The sequence below is a fragment of the Brachyhypopomus gauderio genome, chromosome 6, assembly GCF_052324685.1.
Source record: "Brachyhypopomus gauderio isolate BG-103 chromosome 6, BGAUD_0.2, whole genome shotgun sequence".
NCBI lineage: Eukaryota > Metazoa > Chordata > Actinopteri > Gymnotiformes > Hypopomidae > Brachyhypopomus > Brachyhypopomus gauderio.
The window spans coordinates 20,345,709-20,364,719 of NC_135216.1; the positions used below are offsets into that span (position 1 = coordinate 20,345,709).

At 38.4% G+C, this 19,011-nt stretch overlaps 1 protein-coding gene across 5 annotated transcripts in view; it reads left to right on the forward strand.

Moving 5' to 3' along the window:
* rxrba (retinoid x receptor, beta a) overlaps positions 1-19,011 on the forward strand; it is a 40,232-nt gene that overhangs the window by 1,197 nt on the left and 20,024 nt on the right. For 3 of the 5 annotated variants that reach the window (XM_077009519.1, XM_077009522.1, XM_077009520.1), the window contains exons 3-9: positions 193-422; positions 9,099-9,252; positions 9,688-9,867; positions 10,272-10,295; positions 10,601-10,761; positions 11,757-11,886; positions 14,137-14,269. In XM_077009519.1, the coding sequence (XP_076865634.1) occupies positions 193-422; positions 9,099-9,252; positions 9,688-9,867; positions 10,272-10,295; positions 10,601-10,761; positions 11,757-11,886; positions 14,137-14,269 (1,012 nt within the window). The remainder of the gene's footprint in view (positions 1-192; positions 423-9,098; positions 9,253-9,687; positions 9,868-10,271; positions 10,296-10,600; positions 10,762-11,756; positions 11,887-14,136; positions 14,270-19,011) is intronic. The other 2 variants (XM_077009521.1, XM_077009523.1) reach the window with 1 other exon arrangement.

Consider the following 19,011-nt stretch of genomic DNA (forward strand, 5'->3'; position numbering starts at 1 on the left):
GCTTTTGTAGTATTTCTGGGACTTTTGGGTTTACATCTATATTCTTACTAAAAGTGTACTCCCTATGGTTCTTAACCTTGTGTTAAAGTTAATTATTTGAAAATGCGTTGTGTGAAGATGTAAGTTATGGTTTATGCACTGTACGCCCATAGAATATACTAATGATCTGTTGACCCTTAATATCCTTTCCAGATTCTCGAAGTCCAGACAGCTCTTCTGTGTCTTCACCACCTTCTGGCCAACGATCGCCCCCTTTGGCCGCCTCAGCAGCTGCCATGACATCACTGCCACCAATTACTTCTGCGGTCAACAGTCCTATTAGCAGCATGGGATCACCTTTTTCTGTCATCAGTTCTTCTCTGGGCTCCCCATGCCTACCCGGGACACCTTCCATTGGCTATGGCCCTATCAGCAGTCCACAGGTAAGGTTCTGCTTACAAATCTTTTGATGTGAGGAACCTCATAAACTTTGGTTGTAATTCACTCACATATAATTAGAAGGTGTGGGGACGTATCAAATCAAGATTAATTTGTCTCATACATGGAACTGGCAGTGAAATGCCTTTTGACTGCTCAGGCACAATATTAATCAAAAGGTTGGCAAAAATATATAGAATATTAAAATAGAGATTTAAAATGTAAAAGGAGTAGAACATTTTAGGTCTACTTTTTCAAAATGAGAGACTATTAAAACAATATAAAGAGTATAAAGTGTCCAAAGTGTAAAGTGACTGAGATATATACATACATATATATGTAGATATACACAAATAAACTGCTCAAAAAGGAACACTAAAATAACACATTCTAGATCTCAATGAATAAAATATTCAAGTTGAAAATCTTTATTTATTACATAGTGGAATGCGTTCAGAACAAAATAACAAATGATCCATGTCAATCAAAATTATTATCCCATGGAGGTCTGGATTTGGAATCATACTCAAAATAAAAAGTGGAAAATCAAATGACGGGCTGATCCAACTTCAGTGGAAATTCCTCAAGACAAGTTAAAATGATGCCCAGTAGTGTGTGTGTCGTTCACCTGCCTGTATGACCTCCCTACAATGCCTTGGCATGTTCCTGATGAGGTGGCAGATGTTCTCCTTAGGACTCTCCTCTCAAACCTGGATGAAAGTGTCAATCAACTCCTGGACAGTCTGTGGTGCAACGTGGTGTTGGTGGATGGAACGAGACATGATGTTCCAAATGTGCTTGATTGGATTCAGGTCTGGGCAGGCCAGTCCATAGCATCAATGCCTTCAGTATGTAGGACATTGCTGACACACTTCAGCCACATGAGGCCTAGCATTGTCATGCATCAGAAGGAACCCAGGGCCCACTGCACCAGCATATGGTCTCATAATGAGTCTGAGGATCTCATTCCTGGTACCTAGCGGTCCTACTGCTGGGTTGTTGTCCTCATATGGCCCCCTCCATGTCTCCTGGTGTACTGGCCTGTCTCCTGGTATCTACTCTATGCTCTGGACTCTGTGCTGACAGACAAAATGCAAAAGTGACCAAAACATCAGCCAGAAAGGATGAGAACAGAGAAGTGGTCTGTGGTCCCCACCTGCAGAACTCCTTTATAGGGGTTGTCTTGCTAATTGCCTCTCATTTCTACCTGTTGTCTGGTCCATTTGCACAGCAGGTGAAATTCATTCATAATCAGTGTTGATTCCTAACTGAACAGGTTGGTTTCACAGAAGTGGGGTTGACTTGGAGTTACATTGTGTTGTTGAAGTGTTCCCTTTATCTTTTTTTGAGCAGTGTACATATCTGTATACACCAATATGCATAAATTTAGAATAAATTAGGCCTAGTTGCATTTTTCAAGACTTTGAATAGCTTGTGGAAAATAGCTGCTGTTTTGTATTTCATAGCGTGAAAGCACTTCCCACATGGCAACAGTTGGGGTGGCTAGTGTCCTTAACTATTTTACTGGCCCTTGAGCAACATCATTCCCTGTGGGGGAGATCAGGAAGCTTGGTCTGAGTGAACTTCTCAGCTGAACGCACCACCCTCTGAAGAGCCATTCCGTCCTGCTTGGTGCTGTTTATGAACCAGACAGTTATGCTACCTGTTAAGATGCGTTTGATGGTGCATGTATAAAAGTTCCACAGCACCTTGGAGGACGGTTTGACGTACCTTAAGGGCCTGAGTTGATACCGATGCTGTTGGGCCTTCTTTGCCAGTTTTGTGGTGTGGCAGGTCTATTACAGGTCATACAAGATGTGGACTTCATGGTACTTGAAGCTGTTCACACGTACCATTGCATACCCATCGATAACAACAGGGTGATGGTTCCTCTCCTACTTGGTGCTGTAGTCCACTATCAGCTCCTTTGTTTTGCTGACGTTAAGGAGGAGGTTGTTGGCCTAACAGTCCTCCGGGTGTTTAATTTCCTCCAGGCTCATCATCATTGGAGATCAGGCCTACCATAACCATTTTATGATGGTAGTGGAGCTGTAAGTGGCCACACATTCATGTGTTTACAGTGAGTACAGCAGGGGACTCAGCACTCAGCCCTGGGGGGCTCCAGTGCTCAGAGTGAGGGTGGGGGGAGACATGCTTGCCTACCTGAACAGTTTGTGATCTGTCCATTAAAAAGTTAGAGATCCAGCAACACAGAGATGAATTAAGTCTTGGGTATTTCCACTTAACCTATAGTGTGCAGGGAATAATCATGTTAAATGCCGAGCTGTAGTCCACAAACAGCATTTTGACATAATTACCCCACTCGTCGTCCAGATGTGAAAGTGTGATATGAAGCAGGTACGTGATTGCTTCATCTGTAGAACGTTTGTAGAACGATTACAACTCATCCTAGTCAAATATGTACCGTACATTTTGTATTATGCTTTCTTTATATAATTAGAACCTAAGAAATTTCTTTAGCAATAACTGTTGTTCGATAAAGATAAAATTTAGACTAGCTAGGTCTAAGTTTTTATTTTCCTGGCATTTTTGAATAAGCCAAATATTATAATGGTATATGGAGATACAGTAGTAGAACAGAAATGTGGAAAGTGTTTTGCATCTTTAACACCACATATTAAACATTTTATGGTGAACCTTCAAGGTAAATTTTTTGTGTATTCTTTTTTATTATAAAAATTTTTAGCAATGTAACAAAACCAGACATACAAACTAGAGGTGTATTCAACTAAGTATTATCATAATCGAATCTGATTCGTTAGATTTCCCCTTTAGTCGACTAATAGTCAAATTGGGTTGTTTTTTTAATTATTATTATTTTTTTTATCTAGAGCACCTTAACGAGATCCCGTTCTCATTCAGGACTTTTTTCCACTTCAAAGTAAAAACATAAAACACTCAGATAAATGAATAAACATGGTAGTTTGTCTTTATTCAGCTTTTATTTATTTACATATTAATTTTTTTATGAAACGTTAGAGAACATTAACCGCATATCGAACAATGTGTCAGACAGGCACTGTGCAAAATGTCAAAAATATTTTAAATAAAATATGCCTGCCTGAAAATATAAAAAAATTGCCACACAACAGCAAAACAATTATAAGTAAATGTTCAAGTAATGGGGTTTAAAAAGCAAACAACAACAAAAAATGTTTATAGGCCTACTTGCCACGCACCGAGACGACATGACCGAAACGACAAATGGCTGAACTCTTTATTTATTTTTTATTTTTTTAATTAATTAATTTTTTTCGCCTTACGCATTTTAAATGGTATGCCATGTTGGTTGTTGTCGTGCGAAATGAAAGACGTTGATGACATAACTTGCACTTTGCTTTGTTTGTTTCATCTTTATCTTTTTCAAAATAATTGTTGTAATCTGATGTCAAGTTGCATAGAGACATGTTCAAGGAGGGGGTTATTATATTTTGTAGAGGTTGATTACTTTGGGTGCAATTTCTTAAAGAAACAGAATGGGTAGTGAATCTAGTAAGCAAGTGGAAGATTCTTACCATGAGATCAGTGACCTTAGTTCAGGATGTTTCTTAGTAGTAAAGGATAACCCCTTTATTGATGTTATTTTTAACATGCAGAGAGCCTAATTTTCTCATTGTAATTGAAATGTAGAATAATTTGGACAGAGCAGACAGAGAAGTGGTTTGAGTGGTAATAAGTATCGTTCTATAGTTAAGAATGCTCTCTTTGGACACAAGCTGTTTACAAATTCACAATTTAAAACACTCAAAATAGTGAACATTACCAGTTTAATGTTCACTATTTTGAGTGTTTTAAATTGTGAATTTGCTCATTATACTGTTGTACAATTTTTTGTTTTCTTTTTTTAATGTGAAGCAACATCATTAAGGAAAATGCTGATTCAAAGTGTTCATCATCGAAGTCATTAACTTCTATAGGTTATGAGGGTATTGTAGTCTGATGTTATAAATTGGGAGATTTGTGATAAAGCCAGGTGCAGTAGCTGGCATGGTTGTGTGTCTGCTGTAGTGAGACAACATGAATATTGTGACTAATGTAGTTTAAATGAAATGTGGCTGAGGCATCAGCCTGGAGTAGAACGACTATGTTCTTTATGTCTGTGCCATACATCAACAGGGCTCCAGACTGCAACTAAAATGGTTGCAATCGCTACCAAAAGTATTCATTTGCGAGTAATGTAATTATTTTATTCGCTAGTGGCAACAGGTGATACAGCAGCATTTATTATTATTTATTAGGGGTGTGACGAGATATAACTCAGAGATATAACTAACTATAATCTCGTCGTGTAAAAAATCTGTCTCGCGAGATTTGTGATCCAGCAAGCAGCCAGAATGACGTTGGAAAATAGTTATTACTATTGAAGATGCCCCCGCCACTTTCAAATCGTTTGTTTGGCAGCATTTTAGGTACCAGGTGGAAATGGCAAGAGAGTGACTGATAAGACACAGACCATATGCAAACATTGTATGAAAATAATGCTGTACACCGTGGTTAATACGAGCACGATGCAGACATTTACAGCACCACCACAACTCAGTACTCAAATCAACATATCTCAATTGAACAGAGGTAGCAGGGACAGAAAGACATGCTTTGGCAAGTTGAGACAGCAAAGGATATCGGGAGCAGTGTGGGGATGGTTCTTAAAAATTAACATGGCAGTGTAGTTGCAGCAAAGTCAGTGACATACTTGGTCAGGCTCTGTTTGCACTATTTGCACTCTGTACTGACAGAGAAGAATGTTTTGTTTTGCACATAATGCAGTGAGTCCCTGCTTAACGACGGGTCTGGTTAACGACGGACCGGAGTTACGACCGACTTTTTTTTTTATTTCGCGCGGTGTGTGGAGGAGCAGTGGCAACACAGTGTAGTGTTGTGGAGTGTTGTGTACGATAACATTGTTAGTTTTTTCTATACTGTACTTACGATCAAAGCGTATCTAAATCTATGGTCACGCTTAACGACGAAAGCTCCTTTACAACGGACTTTTCAGTCTCTAACCCCGTCGTTAAGCGGGGACTCACTGTAATATTGTTTGTGCTTGAAAAAAGGAGAAATATTTTAATTTATTTTAACTTTCATGAAATTTTTATTTCAATTTGTCGAGGAAGAAGTTTATTAAAAGTTCATGCTTACATCATGCATGTTAAGAGTTATAATAATTTCAAAATGCATGTGTAACTGTAAATAAAAGTCCAGTGTTGTCCAGTCATATAATTCGTCATTTTAGTTTTCTTAAAATCTCGTCTCGTCTTGTTCTCGTGAACCCAATATCGTGTCTCGTGAGCTGAGTGTATCGTCACACCCCTATTATTTATTTATTTTTTGTGAGGATTTTTTGTAATTGGAAAAAATGTCCACAATTTTCTTTTGAATGTATATTTTAAAAGCTAGACAATAGGCTATCATAAAATGCATGCATGTTCACGGGAATTCGATAAAAGCAGTGTAGCCGAGCAGAAACTTTAGCACTAGGCGTTATCTTGTTGAAAATGGCGAATCGAAAAATATCAATTTTTTTTATATTTTTTTTTATTTACAAAATCTATGTGTGACCTGAGGCGAGTGTTGCAATGCTTATTAGTTTGTATATTATTATGGCACCTAGAAAAAAGATATTTTAGGAGGCACTGGCTCCTTGAGTAATTTTTTTTGTCTGGAGCCCTGCAAGTTTAAGATCAAAGGTGCTGAATAATCTCAATGCCTGTCTTCCATGAGACATGAAGCATGATGTTTCAAACCAAGCCATACTTGAAGTTCGAATTACTCGAGGTATGATATATTCATCATGTAGGGGAGTGGCTGGTCCATTTTTGGCTTTATAGGTGAACATCAGGATTTTAAATCTGATGCAGGTAGTTGGTGTAAGCCAGTGAAGGGAATGGAGCTGTGTGGATGAATGGAATGGGTGTGGGGCTCTCATGGGCGAGCCAAAGCTTGGTAGCTTTTCCATGATGTCACCTGTTTGCCCTGCTGCAAGGGCTGCGATGACAGACTTGAGGGCTTGTTAGTTTTACCTAAAGCATCCTGAACTCTAAATCTGTACTTGATTCCTTTGTCAACAAACCTGTGTGAATGTTTGAGTAGTGGGAGGACAGCACCTAAACAGTTTACATTAATTCTCTGTGTGTGAACCTCAATATATGTACCATTTATGTAATATAAACAAATAAGCTTGTGTAAACAAGTATGTTTACAACCTAACCTAAGTAATTGAGACCTTAGTAATCCAAGTAAATCTCAGAGTCTTCAATGCTGACTAAAGGGTTATTTCAAAGCCATCAGCATTTATATGACAATGCTGTTACCACTGATGCATTTTTCATTATTCTATCAACTAATACATATCTTGTGATCTAGTGATAGGATTAGTATGTTGGTAACAGAATTTTGCAATCAATATGGTATTTAACAGGCAACCAATGAAGGAACACCAAGGCTTTGTGCCTTGTTGTGCCTTGTGGTGAATATGTGGAACATCCAGCAAACACAAATTAAATAGCTAAATGCTTGGCTTGCTCAGTATTTTAGTACCTACGCAATAAAAAGTTTGATTTTTAAAAGAAACAAGTGAACTATACATTTTAAGAGACATATTGTTCTCTCTTGTAAATTTACTATTGCTCTTTGACAGCGCAAAAACATTGATCTGATTAATCGATGGAATAATCGTTAATATACGTCAGTTGATGGAATACTTGAATACTAAAATCTAAAGCTGCAGTCTTGTGAAGATTTTAATGTAGCATCTTACTATAGTAATATATACTAGGGGTGTATTCAACTAAGGATTTTCATAGTCGAATCTGATTCGTCAGCTTTTCCCTTTAGTCGACTAATAGTCGAATCGGGTTTATTTATTTATTTATTTTTTTGAGCACCTTAAACGGGATCCCGTTCTCATTCAGGACATTTTACCTCTTCAAAGTAAAAACCTAAAACAGTCAGATAAATGAATAGGCTAAACATGGTAGGTTGGCTTTATTCAGCTTTTATTTATTTACTTATTTATTTTTTAATGAAACGTTAGAGAACATTAACCGTTAGTGCGCATATCGAACTGTCAGACAGGCACTGTGCAAAATGTCAAAAATATTTTAAATAAAATATGCCTGCCTGAAAATATTAAACAATTGCCACACAACAGCAAAAAAAATACAAGGAAAGGTTCAAGTAACGGGGTTTAAAAGCAAACAACAACAAAAAATGTTTATAGGCCTACTTACCGAGACGCACCGCGACGAGACGACACGACTGAAACTACAAACGTTTTTTTTTGCCTTACGTGTTTTAAATTGTACGCCATGTTGGTTGTTGTCGTGCGAAATGAAAGACGTTGATGACATAACTTGCACTTTACTTTGTTTGATTCATCTTTGTTTTTCAAAATACTTCAAGTTTTTTAGTAGCCATTATAATCTCAGCAGATGCTGCGCGTATTCTGTAGCGTGTTCAGCTCCGCTCGTTTGGATTGTGCAACAGCAGGGTGTGATTTATTAATGTGTAGTAAGGAAGATGCCTATTGTTAATGCGCAAACATCATTTTAAAATATTTATTAACAGAAATTAGGATTATTTTATTTGACAAAAGGTTATATATAACGAAAACAAAGACATTTCATGCAACAACTAATGCTTAGCTGCATCCTTGGGCACCTCCATGCAGTTAGAATGGTACATTCGACTATGACGTTCATAGTCGACTAGGGGGTATAGTCGACTATAGTCGAATCAGCGACTATTGCAGGTCACCCCTAATATATACTACACCCGATCCATACCAGTTTGTGTATAAATATGGCTGTTGTACTGAAGATGCTGATTGGGAGGGTCAGGGTGAGTCAGAAAAACATTTGACATAAAGGAAACTAAACAAAGAACATGGCACAATGATAAGTGGTGTGCACTTATATGTTCTGCAAAGCACATCATTGACAGACAACCAGTGCATTAGACAACAGAGTTTATATATGAACACTGACACTGCAAAGAACAAGGGACATGAGAAACCAAGAACAAGCTAGGCGTGGCAGCATGTTGGAGAAAGGTACACCCGTGCACATGGTGAAGCACTGGCATAAAAACAGAAAGCCTTGTGATGATCCTCACCACGTGGAAATGGGAGGATGCCATTCCACTTGGGATCTCTTGTTTTGAGATCAGTACAAATCTCTGAAATGACATCAGTCAATCCTCAGATCAGCAAAAATGCTAAGGCACACCATCAGATTCACAGATCTTTTAAAGAAGGCTCATGTATAAAGAAAAAGGATCTAATGTGATCCCTCTGTCAGTGGAAGACTAAACCCAATTAGTTGCTAAATGTTAAGTATATAAATGTATTATTGGGAAGATCTTCGCCTACGAAGGTTTCTTTAGTCACTTAAAATAACATTTAGTATGCTACTGATGTATATTTAATAATAATGACACAAAAATAATGTAGTGTAATAAAATTTAAGACTTCATGAATCCAAAGCTGCTCTTCCTGTTTGTGTTGGGATCTCTGTATATATCTTTTAATATAACAAATTTCATATATGTTGTGATGGTAACTGAAATATTATGGTATAATCTGAATATTTGACATTTATTTTAGATTAAAGTGTATAAAATAGGAAAAAAAACAAATGCAATTTTTTTTTTGTCTTTTCCAGATCAATTCCACAGTGTCCATGTCAGGCCTGCATGCTGTGAGCAGTTCAGATGATGTAAAGCCACCATTTGGCCTAAAGACAGTTTCAGGTCACAGCCCTGGACCAACACTGTCTCAGAAACGTCTTTGTTCCATCTGTGGGGATCGCTCCTCTGGTACATACTAGGGATACAAACAAATATAAAAAAAAACTGGAAAACTAAAGGAATGATCCTGACTCTGACCACTGTCTGACCAGTTAAAGAGAGACCCAGTTCTGTAAACTAGGGCCAAGCATTTTGGAGTAGACTAGATGATGAAAAGCGTACAGTCAAAATCTGGTTGATTAATTCAAGAATTACAAAAGAATATTACTTCAGGTTATTACTATTATTTTACTTATTACAATTCTGATTATTATGTACAATATTTTACAGTTACATTGCTTAGTGTGAAGCGTGGCATCGTCGTCATTCATCACAAAGCAAATCACTTTGGGACCATAATTAGTGACTGTAATGGAAGCCATATCAGATTTTGCACTCATGATCTAACTCTCCCTTTCATCTTTCCCACTCCATTCACTATTTCCATCCTTCTGATATATTTAGGTAAGCATTATGGTGTGTACAGCTGTGAGGGTTGTAAGGGCTTTTTTAAGCGCACTGTGAGAAAGGACCTGAGCTACACTTGCAGAGACAACAAGGACTGTATGGTTGACAAGCGCCAGAGGAACCGCTGCCAGTACTGCCGCTACCAAAAGTGTCTGGCCATGGGCATGAAAAGAGAAGGTAAGACCCCTTACGTATACGTATATTGTGTCACCTACCACAATCTGAAACCTGTTTGCTACAGAAAGCATTACACTAGAGTTAAGTAGAATGAAAGTAAGCATGCACTCAAGCATGCAAAAACAAATGGTGTAAGAGCTGAAGGGAGGTTTTTTTTTAAAAAAAAGCATTTGATACTTTGCTTTGAAATCTGTAGATGTGAAGTTAATAGAGAATTCAATGGTATTCTTCTCATACCCACATTGGTTTTACGTGCGTAATTATGGTTAGTGGCAAATGTCGGTGTTAAAAGAATGGGAGAAGATAAAGAGGAGAAGGGGGGAAATTGTCAATACTAACCCCTGTCCCCCTGTGTCCCTCTTTTTTTCCTCTCATTCTGTCTGTTCCTCCCTCTCCTTCTGTAGTGGTCCAAGATGAACGACAACGATGTAAGGAAAAAGAGAGGGAATGAGGGGTGTGTGTGTGCGTGCATGTAGGGATGTAGAATGAATCTACATGATGAGTTGTTCGAAGATGCTAAGACACCGGCTATGTTAAGTGTAGGGTAGAATCTTTCAACTGCAATAACTGAATCCATATCTAACCATTTGAATTTCTTGAATTTTATACAGTTCTCAAAATGAGGTGTCTTTACATGCATGTAAACATGACTTTAAAACTAACGTGTATCTGTATATATGTATGTTGTCTTCTCTTCCCCTTTGTCCCTTTTTACTTTGTGCATGGGTTTCAGCTGTTCAGGAAGAGCGTCAGAGGAACAAGGAGCGAGATGGGGAAGTGGAGTCCACCAGTGCAGTGAACGAGGAGATGCCGGTAGAAAAGATTCTGGAAGCAGAAATGGCCGTGGAACAGAAGACCGAACTACACACTGATGGAACTTCAGGAACCAGCTCTGTGAGTGAGTGGACTGTTGGTCCACACACACTACTAAAGCTTTGAAATCAAGGTTTTTGTCATTTACTCAAGAAACAGAAATTCATATGCAAACCAATTTTAATTACAATATACTAGGGGTGTAACAGTACAGAAAATTCATGGTTCGGTTCACATGATGGTGTGGAGCCCATGGTTCGGGACGAATTTGGAATGGTTGTGAGGAAAAAAGGAAGAGGCTGGAGCTCTGTTAGAAACTACAGCCTACTACATACAACTCGCGTCCTGATTGAGCACCAAATCAGTAGGAAATATGCATTATACGACCAAAATTAATTTTTCCAGTACACAAAAGATCCCTGGATTATGTAACACTTAAAAAAACATGACTTGGCAGACACTAATGCAGAGAGAGATAGCATATGTGTTTATACTTATACTACTCAATTATATTACTCAATACTTTCAAATGAGAAAATCCAGTAACCATAGCTAAATAATAATCTGTGAACCATTATTTGGTTAGTTAAATAGAGTTTTCTTAGAAGACTCGGTAACTATAAATTTCCAACCATAAGCTATTGTCAGGGTAATTATCAGTATTAATTATCAGTAGCATATTTCATTGTAAAATTTTTTATTGGGTATTACTACACTAAATGTGACAATTGCTTATTGGGACAGACCATATTACTGCAGTTAAAGTTTGTAATATGTCGGTGCAGAGTATTCAGTATCCAGTATATACTGAGTGCAGTATATAGCACGTCATTTTGAACATAGCGGGAGAGATGCTTAGCAATGTGTACAGCTATGATTTCTGGGTGCAACTCGGAAAATGTGTATTCTCCATGCAGCTGCGTGCACCGAATCGTGAGCACCGTACCGTGACAGTTCGGTACAATTACATGTACTGTTACCTCCCTACAATATACATATGCATATACATGTCCTCAGTCTTCTCATTTACGGCCTTGCTAAATTGCTTCTCTTGGTGTGCTTTTTTTCTCCTTCAGCCAAATGATCCTGTTACAAATATTTGTCAGGCAGCTGATAAACAACTCTTCACTCTGGTGGAATGGGCCAAGAGAATCCCACATTTCTCAGAGTTAGCTCTGGACGATCAGGTCATCCTCCTGCGTGCTGGTAAAAATTAACTAATATGTAATCTATCTAGCATCTTTTAAATTATTTTTTTGGAACTCATTCTGTTTCTACTATTTCTATTATTGGTAGTGAACAATTACTTTTTTACTAATAAAATCAGTATGTCTCCTATTAACTACATGGCCATGTCCTGACCAAAAGATAGATACCAAAGCAAAAACTAGAATATAAATAACAGCTAGAAATATAGCCGCAAGCGGAGATTCCATGTTCACGCAGGCCTAAGCAGCCCAAGAGGCCCAATGGGCTGTTTTGGGCAAATTATTGACCTTTGATATGAATGCATGAAGTGTTCTTTTTAATATCAGGTCTACATAACCTGATGAGGCACTAAAGGATTCAGATCATAGAACTAAATCATATGCTGAGATTCGCTTTGTGTGTATGTGTGTGGTCTTTCAGTTCCAGCATTTGACCAGTAGATGGATCCCAAGTACTACCATATACCATAATGAAATATACCATATTGCAGTGATGAAATTAAAGACATTTTAGTGAATTAAAAGGTTCATTTCTGGTCCGACAGTGTACTTTTTGTTATAAGATTTAAGTACAAAGTTATTTAGCATCATAAATCTGCATCATACAAGACCCATTACTTGTCTGTATTCAGCATAACAGAATGGCAGTAGGAATTTTGATGATTTTAGAGGTTTTTATGTACTGTAGCACCACAGACGTGTCAATTTGGACCAATTTTGGCATACCTCACAAGAACCTCAATCTATAAAAGTGCTTCACATAGTGCACTATGTGCATGAACCCCAATAATAATAAAAAAGCAATGTTTCCCGCATTATGCATCTCAGAAACTAGGCTACTGGAGTAAAGGAAAATTTCCAAATGATTACATTTACTGTTATTTATTAACTTCCTCATGTATGTCTTCTTCAGAATTTAAACTAACAAAGCAGTAATGCTGCAGACAGACCCTACCAGATATCGTTTAGTTCAGGGGTTCTCAACTGGTCTCAGCCCGGGACCCACTTTTTCTCATTGTCATTAAGTCGCGACCCATTAAAGAAAAAAAAGTTGTAGGTTGCCATACACCATGCACTTTATGTAATACAACTTGTTTGATGGTCTTATGAAGGACCTTTTAAAAGCTATTGAAATTATTTAAAAAAACAGAGTATGTAGTGCTCTTGGGCCTTCACGACCGCCCCTTGCGTCCGTGTTATGGTAATTTGTAGACGGTGCTTTAGACGTTGCAGTGGTGAAAGTTGCACATTTAAAATAACATGTTGTCTGCTATTTAAAATGCGTCTATTCCTGACGTAAACAAAGTTGTAGGTGTTTATCTTAGTTGCCAGAAATAAGAATTTTCATATTCTGGCACTTTTGCTAATACTGTCAAAGTTATTGAAGAAAGAATTCAGAATATGTGAACGTGAAACAAACTTTACTAGTATGCATACGAGTGACTTTTGATCGCATTAAAATTACCTTAAAACTATGTACAGTTATAAAGAAGTGTGTCCTCTTTGGGTCCGACACAGAGATACGGTCTCTGGTCCGATAGAGATGTAGACTGTGAAAAATGCGATATTTTTCGCTTGGCCATTTTCCCACGCTTAGCGATTAGCGCTCCGCTGCTTTGCAAGTCACGCTGGTGATCAGATTCCCGCATTTGTTGATGGGGAGTGAAATAATTTAAATACTCGCAAATTTAAATTTATGGTCGTGATTGCGACGATTTTAGTCGCAATCTGGAGCCCTGGCATGTCTGACGGGTGCCTCTCTGTCTTTTTTCAGGATAAAAGGTGAGTAGCCTACAAAATTAGAAGAGTAGCATATTAATTTGTTTACAAACTGTCCGCGACCCACCCAGAACGTGTCGGCGACCCACTTTTGGGTCGCGACCCACCAGTTGAGAATCACTGGTTTAGATCATGCCTCAATGATGGCCATTTCATGCCTACATGGCCATGAAACAATTCATGTGTACAAAAAAAGATTTTGGATGTGGGTGGAAAAACTGCTGTAACACATAATTGATGTCAGTCGAGTATTTCCCAGACCTTTTGATGAGGTCCACAAAGCTAAACTGCTGTAAACATTCTATAGAGACTGTAGATTAAATGGCTCTTTTCTAATTAAGAACTAACAGAACAGAGATGTGCCAGTATGGTGCTCAGGGACTGAAACTGGTGTAGACACAAAGCATCTAGGATTGCATTTTGGAGGGTTTTTAAACATATTTTTTCCATTATACTCCTTTTCCTTCAGGCTGGAATGAACTGCTGATTGCCTCGTTCTCACATCGCTCCATCACGGTGAAGGATGGCATTCTGCTGGCTACTGGCCTCCATGTCCACAGGAACAGTGCACACAGCGCAGGTGTGGGAGCAATCTTCGACAGGTAATTCTTTGCACACACTGCAGCAGTAGTTAAATGATACCAACAAAACCCAACTCTTTCACAGATCTTCAAGAACAGGATTTATTTTGTAATAATTCAGTGATGATCATTCCCCCCCCTCCTCTGAAGTGGGGGCATGTTGGGTCACAAGGTGATGGTCATTAGTTAGCAATTTGTACAAGTTGGTTAATTAGAAAATCAGTTGGGTTGTATTCAACGTGATGCCTTTATAAATCTGCAGATGAGGGGTGCTGACTCTTTCAAACCATACATAGCAGGTGGTGAAATCTGCCCAATATACCTTAACACATTGCATTTTGTTAACTGACCAAAATAAACTAGTAATGCTTTTAGACAAATGCAAAGTGAATGAACAAAAGAGAAAGCGAAATCAAATCAATATTTGTTGTGACCACCCTAAGCCTTCAAACAGGATAAATCCTTCTAGGTAAATTTCTTCAATTCTTCTAGGTGCACTATATTTCATGGAACTCAGCAGGTTGTTTGAAACATCATGGAGATCTAACCACACATCTGTGTATGTACGCTTGCATGTAATCCCAGACAACTCAATGAGGTTGAGATCAGTGCTCTCTGCAGGGGGCATATTATCACTTCCAGGACTCCTGGTTGTTCTGTCTCTCTCTCTCCGTCTCTCATATATACACACACAGGTAGGGCTGCCACAAACAATTATTTTTATAGTCGACTAATCACTGATTAATTTTTATGATTAGTCAACTAATTGGATTGTACGTTGAATATAAATTGAATATAAAATTGAATATAAAACACACAGCTTATCACATTAGAATGCAACTGCTATTATATAACCATCATTAGATTTCAGCTATATGCTAACTAAAAATAAAAACAATTAAGATCATAGTTCATTAAACCTTTAATGAAATATGCAGCTTGTTGCAACAAACAATTATTAAAATAAGTATAAGGCACTGGCTTAAACAACACAAAAATACATACATTAATAAAGAAATAATTTTTTCTTTCTTTCATTTGTCTCTGGCATCAAACTTGGCTACATTTAAATCAAATTAGGTAGGTACCAGAAACTAAGGAATTATTCACAAAAATAAAGTTTTGGTCTCACTGACGTTACAGAAAACACACGAATGCGTGCTAAGGCTAATGAAACAAATCGCCATTGCCATCACTAATGTTAACTTTTACAGCTACCATGATAAGTATGTACTAAGTTAACGCTCTGTTTACGGTAACTTTAGCAGCTAACTAGCGATTTAGATTACAGAGATGATGATCCCTCTTCATCATTGTCACAATCAGCCACAATATGCTTCAGGTGCTCGTACCTCGTGGTTGTGCTGCCTTGGAAGTTCTGCCTTGCAGATATTGCATGCGTTTCGGAACCCTACAGAAAAATTATCCCACACTTGAGTTCCGTAGCTGGGTAGCCATTATACCAGTCTGTATAACGTCCTGGGATGTTGTCCACTGTTTACCCCGGTTTCCACTACTGTGCATGTGCGTCAAGGACAGAAAGGCAGATGCAGCAGTGGAAACTGCCGCAGCAGTTTGGAGAGAAAAAAAAACGACACATCGACTATTAAATTAGTCGACTATTTTAATAGTTGACATAATCGTGGCTAGTCAACTAATCATGGCAGCCCTACACACAGGTGTTGGTCATACAATTAGAATACCATTTCAAAAAGTGAAACTTGTATATTATCAATCAGTTAATCAAAATGTATTTATAGATGTTGCCACAAAGCAGCTTAACAAGTGTCCGAGTAAAAGCCCCTAGTGAGCAAGCCAAGGGCGACAGTGGCATGGAAAAATTCCCTAAGAGCATGAGGAAGAAACCTTGAGAGGAACCAAGACTCAGGGGAGGGAGCCCTTCCTCCTCTGGCCGACGCCGGTCACCATAACAACAATTACAGAGATAGAAAAACAAAAAAAGATGGGAAGGATAAACAAGTCTTATTTTTGTGTGTATTTATATACATGACTTATATACGTGTTCAGTGCTAAACGTCTTGATGGTTGATAATAGTAGTCATAGCAGGGGAGAATTCGGGACAGTGAGAGGGGTCCAGGGCAGTGGGTTTATCCTTCATCCACAACTGGTTAGTCAGGGCAGAGGGTTGATCCTTCATCATAGTTGGTTAGGCAGGAGGTGGCTGGCTTAGGGTGGATCTCGGGAAAGGCTTGTCTCTCCTCGTCTCAGTTTTTCTCGGGTAGGCGGGCAGCCATATGGAAAAAGAAAACAGGGAAAATTAGCTCTCATATGTGGCACAAACATTTCAGGAGTGTGGCAGCAACTCCGGCATTAAAGTAAATGATTACCGCATAGCTAAAGGACACAACCAGAAGATAACACAGACTTGGGAGCATTCTGAGACATTGGCATCCATCCACTACACCGTCAACAAATTTGACTGACCACATGCAGTGACAGGATGACCGCACCAGCGTCCCAGTTTACCATAAAACTCTTTGCCCATGAACACCTGGATCTGTACCTGTATCTAAGGGGGCACATTAATTACCAAACACTAAACTAAGTTTTCAACCTAGACTTAAAGATTGAGACTGTGTCAGAGTCCCGGACACATTCTGGAAGTTTATTCCATAGTTGGGGGGCCTTATAAGAAAAGGCTGTTCCCCCTGCTGTTATCTTATTAATTGTTGGAACTAATAAGAGGCCAGCACCCTGTGATCTTAGTGGACGTGGGGGCTCATAAAAGGAAATATGTTTCTTGAGGTAATCAGGAGCAAACCCGTGCAGTGCTTTATATATAAGTCTGTAGAAGAATTTTAAAATCAAATTGGAATTTAACTGGGAGCCAATGCAGGGCTGATAGAACTGGCCTGATATGATCGAATTTTCTAGTTCTAGTCAGAACTCTGGCTGCGGCATTTTTAACTATTTGAAGTTTATTTAGATTCCTATATGAGCATCCTGACAATAATGAGTTACAGTCGTTTAATCTGGAGCTAACAAAGGCGTGTACCAGTTTCTCTGCATCATGCTGTGATCATGCATTTCTTAGCTTGGCAATGTTGGGGAGATGTAGAAAAGATATCCTAGTAGTATTATCAAATGATAGGCCAGAGTAGGATATTTAACATCCAGCATTTAACATCTTACGCAGGCCTCAATTTTTCCTAAACTCATCAGGTGGGCTGATATGTAAAGTTGAGTGTCATCTGCATAACAGGGAAAGTTGACACCATGTTTGTTTATAACTATGCCCAATGGTAGCATATATAATGTAAATAAATTCCAACCCAGCTTCTGTTCTAGCAAGATCCTGTGATCTATTGTGTCGAAAGCTGCACCAAGATCCAGAAGCACTAGCCTTGATCTAAGGCAATGTGGGGGAGATTCACAAAAACTGGACTGCAGCTGGAGTCAGTGCTCCACCATGTATGTAAGAGGGGTGGGTATCACCACTGATTTCCCAGTTCGATTAGATTCCGATTCAATTTGATTTTTGATTCGATCTGATTCAATATCGATTCTTGTAGGGAAATTTCAGTTACAATAAAAAGTGTAGTTTGAATGTGAAATGTTGTAATGATACAGGGAACACTCAAACATTATTAAAATGTATTAAGATATTAGTGTTTATACTGTGAACAACAGTTACATTCTTTTTAAAATATCAATTAATGCACATACTTCCACATAGCTCCTTTACCAGAAAAGGCATTGAAAGCGGTTTTGAACAGCCTTTTAAAGTGCAAATAAAGTTTTGTTTTTTGTTTTTTTAACATGTAACAAACATTTATGAACATAATTCTGAATATTGTAAACATTAAGGTTCAAAAACTAAGATTTATTCATGACTGCTTTCTGACATCTTGGAGATTGTCAATTTTTTGCAAGAAAAGGAGCTGATCAACGTTGAGGAGTGAGACAGCTCATTTGTGCAGTAACAATATTGCCAGCTGTTGAGATCTTCACAGCTTTATACTTCACAGCTTTATCGTGGTGGTTCCGCCCATGCGCTATCGCTTCGCGAGGTCGTGTACCTCTCGAATTTTGTAACTTCGCGCGTGCCGCACTTCAGCGCAATGAACAGTCATGTTTTAGGGTTCATACACCTAAACAAGCTGGAATTCAAGCACCTTTATGGCACTTTCAAGGTCCATTTCAATATTTCCCAGCACCTTAAACTTAATTAAGATAAATATTTATACACATAGGCCTACTCTAAATGATTTGGAATAATTCGCTTTTTTATCACATTATTTAATGTTTATTTTCAAAATGCCCAATCTTAACCTTCAGTGAGGGCAGCCCTGTTCATAATCAGAATGTAGACAGCGTTACTGTCAGTATGCAAGCAACATACAACACCCAGGTGTCCTGGTTTTCCCAAATGAAAATATGGTCACCCTACCTTACATATAAATCAGAGCTTCGGTTATTTTTTTGCACGGGGAGAACTTGTAGATAGTTTAATTGCAAATGCCTTCTCTAGTGGAGTTTGTTTGGGTTCTGGTGGTTTTTGAATATCAGGATATTGTCGCGTTAAATGATTCCTCAAATTTGTTGTATTCCAACAATATTTCACCTCCATGTTGCACAGTTTACACACGGTTCTGCTTTTATCCAGCTCTTCCGTACCATCATGGTTTCTGAATTCAAAATGTAACCACACATCTGCCTTCAGGGCATCTTCACTCTTGCTCCAGTCATGCTTAACTGATCACGCCAGCCAAGTGGCGGTCCTCGAGGAAAAAAAAGGATG